General features: G+C 52.4%; 1 protein-coding gene across 1 annotated transcript; it reads left to right on the top strand.

Annotated features, from left to right (window-relative positions):
* The first annotated feature begins 1,205 nt into the window (after positions 1-1,205).
* On the top strand, positions 1,206-1,694 carry LOC117117094 (death-associated inhibitor of apoptosis 1-like). Its single transcript, XM_033261283.1, has one exon. It carries the CDS (start codon positions 1,206-1,208, stop codon positions 1,692-1,694), a length of 489 nt encoding a protein of 162 aa, XP_033117174.1.
* Positions 1,695-3,725: the final 2,031 nt, after the last annotated feature.

The raw sequence follows: 3,725 nt of genomic DNA, 5'->3' as shown, positions 1-3,725 counted from the left end.
CTGCACATAACCAATTCGTCCGATAACTTTCGTAGCGGTAGCGATTGGGGGTGGTACAGAAACGGGGCATACTGATCGTCGTGGCGACCCTGCTTGTGGTCGTGTTCGCCGCCGCGATCTCCAGGTACACATCGCTCTCCGACGTGTGGGAGGCGGCGTCTGGCCAGCGTAGCGATCGCCACCGTCGACCTCGTCAGAAACGTGCTCGTCTACAAACTCGGGCCGTGCGCCTTCGACGGTCGGGACTTGATTGAGTGCGATACGTCTTTGGGCGACTGCTACGAAAACCTTCTGGACCTCAGCGCCAACAGCATCGATGCCACCGACTGTCCAATCAACAAGGTCGGACGACGCTGGGCGATCGTTCTCACTGCCTCGCAGGCCATCAGGTTCTGCGTCGTGGTCGTTCTCCAGAGTTTCCTGCTTTCTCGGAAAGGAGTCAGGTTGTTGCGATCCGGCGACAAACGAGACGAGAAGGACAAAGCCAACGACGACGATGACGACGATTCGAGCGACAAGGACCAGGATGTCATTTTTCAAAGAGGACGTAACGTGTGACGTGATGTAATTTTACCTTTATTTTTATTTTTATTTTTTGATTGTTTTTCTTCAGTCGGATGCTCCTTATACCAAAAGGATCAAGTTCGACGACGAAGACGACGACGACGCAAGCACCTCCCAAACTGTTGGCGTCGGCGACGAACGAAAAGAAGCTGAGACCGCAGACGGCAAAGGAAACCTAACGGAATCCTTTCCCGAGGACTCTCAACTTCCTGTCGACGACGAACGAACAGCCGGAGAAGGAAACCTCGCCGACTACTTTCCCGAGGACTCTCAACTTCCCATCGACGACGAACGAACAGCCGGAGAAGGAAACCTCGCCGACTACTTTCCGGAGGATTCTCAGCTTCCAGTCGAATCGTAGGACGAACAGGACATTTCTGACCAAGACACGGTCGTGTACGGAGACGAAGAAATGGAACAGCAACTGGACGACTGGCTGTTCTCGAAAATGTTGAAGTACAACCCGTCTTCGGAATAGAATTTTTAAAAAAATGTTCCGATATATTAAATACTAAAGAAAAAGAAAAACATGAAATCTTATGTTCTGTTTTGTCTTCAATAAAATCTTTATTACAAAACAATACAAAGTTGTTATTGTGCATATTTGTCTTCATTCGAAATCAGTCTATTATCAGTAGGTAATGCAAAAGGAAATTATGCAGAGAACCGCTACCTTTCCAAAATTTGAAGACGAGGAAGACAGGGTGAAAACCTTTCTCAACTGGCCGCACGACAGACCCGACGGAAGGTCGATGTCGCAAGCGGGGTTCTTCTACGGGGGTTTCGAAGATAACGCCAGGTGTTTCTTCTGCAGAATATTGCTGTGCCGATGGGAGCCTGACGACCTTCCTCTTTCTGAACACGCCAAACACGGGAGTTCGTGCTTGTGGTTGCGGCGCAAGACGAAGGAAACCCTGATTTCCAAGATTAATTTTGCCTCCGAATTCGGATTCGACAGCGACGTGATCGCAAAGGTCGTGAGCGATCATCTCGAGAAGAAAGGACAAGTGTTCTCGTTGACAAACGAAGTTCTGGTCTCGAGCATAATCGACTTCGATGAAAATGGGGCCGACGACAGGAAAAGGACGGGGTCGAAGATCCGTCGAAACACGAGGGCTTGGTGTCTCTGATCGCCGAACTTCGCTTGGAAGAAGATGCCGAAGACGAACGCCCGGAACGAACAGAAGAGGAAGAAGAAGTTCGTGCGCCCGTCGAAAGCTATACGAACAAGGTACGCGTCGGCGACGACGACAACGACGAGAAATCTCGCGGAGATCTATTGAGGGAACTTACTGATCTCAAGGACGAGATGTCATGCAAGGTGTGCATGGATCGCGATTCGAACGTCCTCCTGACTCCGTGCAACCATCTCGTCTGCTGCGACTCATGTTCCGTCAGGATGCTGCGACTCGTGTTCCGTCTGGATGTTTGAAAGTGATAAAAGAGATCGACAGATTGAGGACTGCGTGCAAGTCGGAGTCTCGTCGCGTGCTTCCACCTCCCTTTCAGATCGCCAGAAGGTGCATAGTGCATCGCGACCCGGACGACCCTTTCAACAGGACAGCGACTAACCGAAGCAAGGAAGGATTGGACGTTCGACCGAAAGGATACGATCGCCCGTCCGCGGTGAATTGGATATCTTCCGTTCTCGGCGACTGGCCTTGCGAACGAGGACGCGTGGCGGACGTTTTGGCGATCGCGCAGAGGGCGTACTTGTCTCATCCTTAGAAGGAGATGATGGCTTACACGGTGGGCGACGTGCTGAACGAATTGTGTCCCGGTTTCGGTTGGATGTCTCTCCGGATGCTGGAAGAAAGCGACAGATGCCGGATGTGTCTGGACGCGTACTCCGAGGTGATGACGATGCCTTGCCGACATTTTATGTTTTGTCAATCGTGCTCGAAGCGGGTGAACAACTGCCCGACGTGCAGACGTCCCATCGAACAGAGGCTGTCGGAGTGGGAGATACCGGGCGGTACGAAAGTGTACAGATGAAAATTAGATTCTTTCTATTAATTGAAAAGTGAATAATAAAAGAAATCATTTAACGACAATTCTGTTGTATGCGAATGTTTTTTTTTAAATATATATAGTTGTCTCTCTGACAATTAGCCATGTTCGTCTATCTGACGAGCGCCAAATATTCAAAGATAACCGGAAGGTTGTCCGTTCGCGGAAGAAATTCAGATGGACGGCCGGTTGACCTGGAGAGTATGAAGGTGGAATTCCAGTGTTACGCCGAAGACGAAGACGGCGACGTGACTTTACAAAGAGGCGACAGATACGAGTCCGTGGGTCGAACGTACCGCACGCTCAGGTCACGGGACAGGAACGGCATCCCCGCTGAGAACACGTTCGGCAACCTGCCGTCTGCCGTCGACGACCTGGACGCCAAGTGCGCCGTCGGCGTGCACGGGTGCACTTGGCACCGATGCACCAGGAACGAGAAGGGATACATCGAGAATTTCGAGTACGACGAACGAATCCACCTCGAACTCGAGGAAACCGATCCCGTACAGCCGTCCTTCCGTGCTCTACCTTTCCGTTCGACTCGACGTGACCGGACGTGTGACGGCCGTCGTTCTCTCCGACGGAAGGATGTCGAAGGAGCCCGAAGAGAGGGAGGTGCTGCGATGTCTGACGAACATTGTGAAGTCCGCCGACGTTCTCGTGTATCACGGAGAGTGGGTGAAGACGGTCTTGACAAACAGATGCTCGGCGTGCGACCTGCCGATATCTTGATGGCCGATATGCGTCGACACCTCCGAGGACGCCGATGGGTGCCGCGATCGCGACTCCATGTACGAGTACGCGAGCAGATCTTGCAACGAACTTTCTGCACAAACGTCCGACAACGTGCTTGATGAGGAGCTGTCTGTCCTCCGAGAATACGAACGCAAGGTGCGCAGCAGGCATCTTGTGGAAACCGTCTTGGACGCGTCAAGGTTGACGGGCACCTTTCCCGGAGGTACCAGGAAGCAGATGCTGTCGTCCATGCTATGCAGGGAGGCTGCGAGACGGGGTTTCGTGTTTCCCCGTCGAAGAGAGACTGCGGAAGAACCGGCCGAAGGCGGAGGTCTCGTTCTCGAACCAGTGCCCGGCATTCACGATCATGTGGACGTGTACGACTTCAAGTCCTACTATCCCAGGTTCGTCATCGA

This window comes from Anneissia japonica, unplaced genomic scaffold (genome assembly GCF_011630105.1).
Source record: "Anneissia japonica isolate Jap-2015-1 unplaced genomic scaffold, ASM1163010v1 scaffold407_len587689_cov185, whole genome shotgun sequence".
NCBI classification, from domain to species: Eukaryota; Metazoa; Echinodermata; class Crinoidea; order Comatulida; family Comatulidae; genus Anneissia; species Anneissia japonica.
Note: the sequence above shows the minus strand (reverse complement) of the source record. Positions and strands in the feature narration are given on the sequence as shown.

What these genes read in the sequence shown, in the direction of transcription:
- LOC117117094 (XM_033261283.1), top strand. Translation starts at nt 1,206, where the DNA reads ATGCAAAAGGAAATTATGCAGAGAACCGCTACCTTTCCAAAATTTGAA.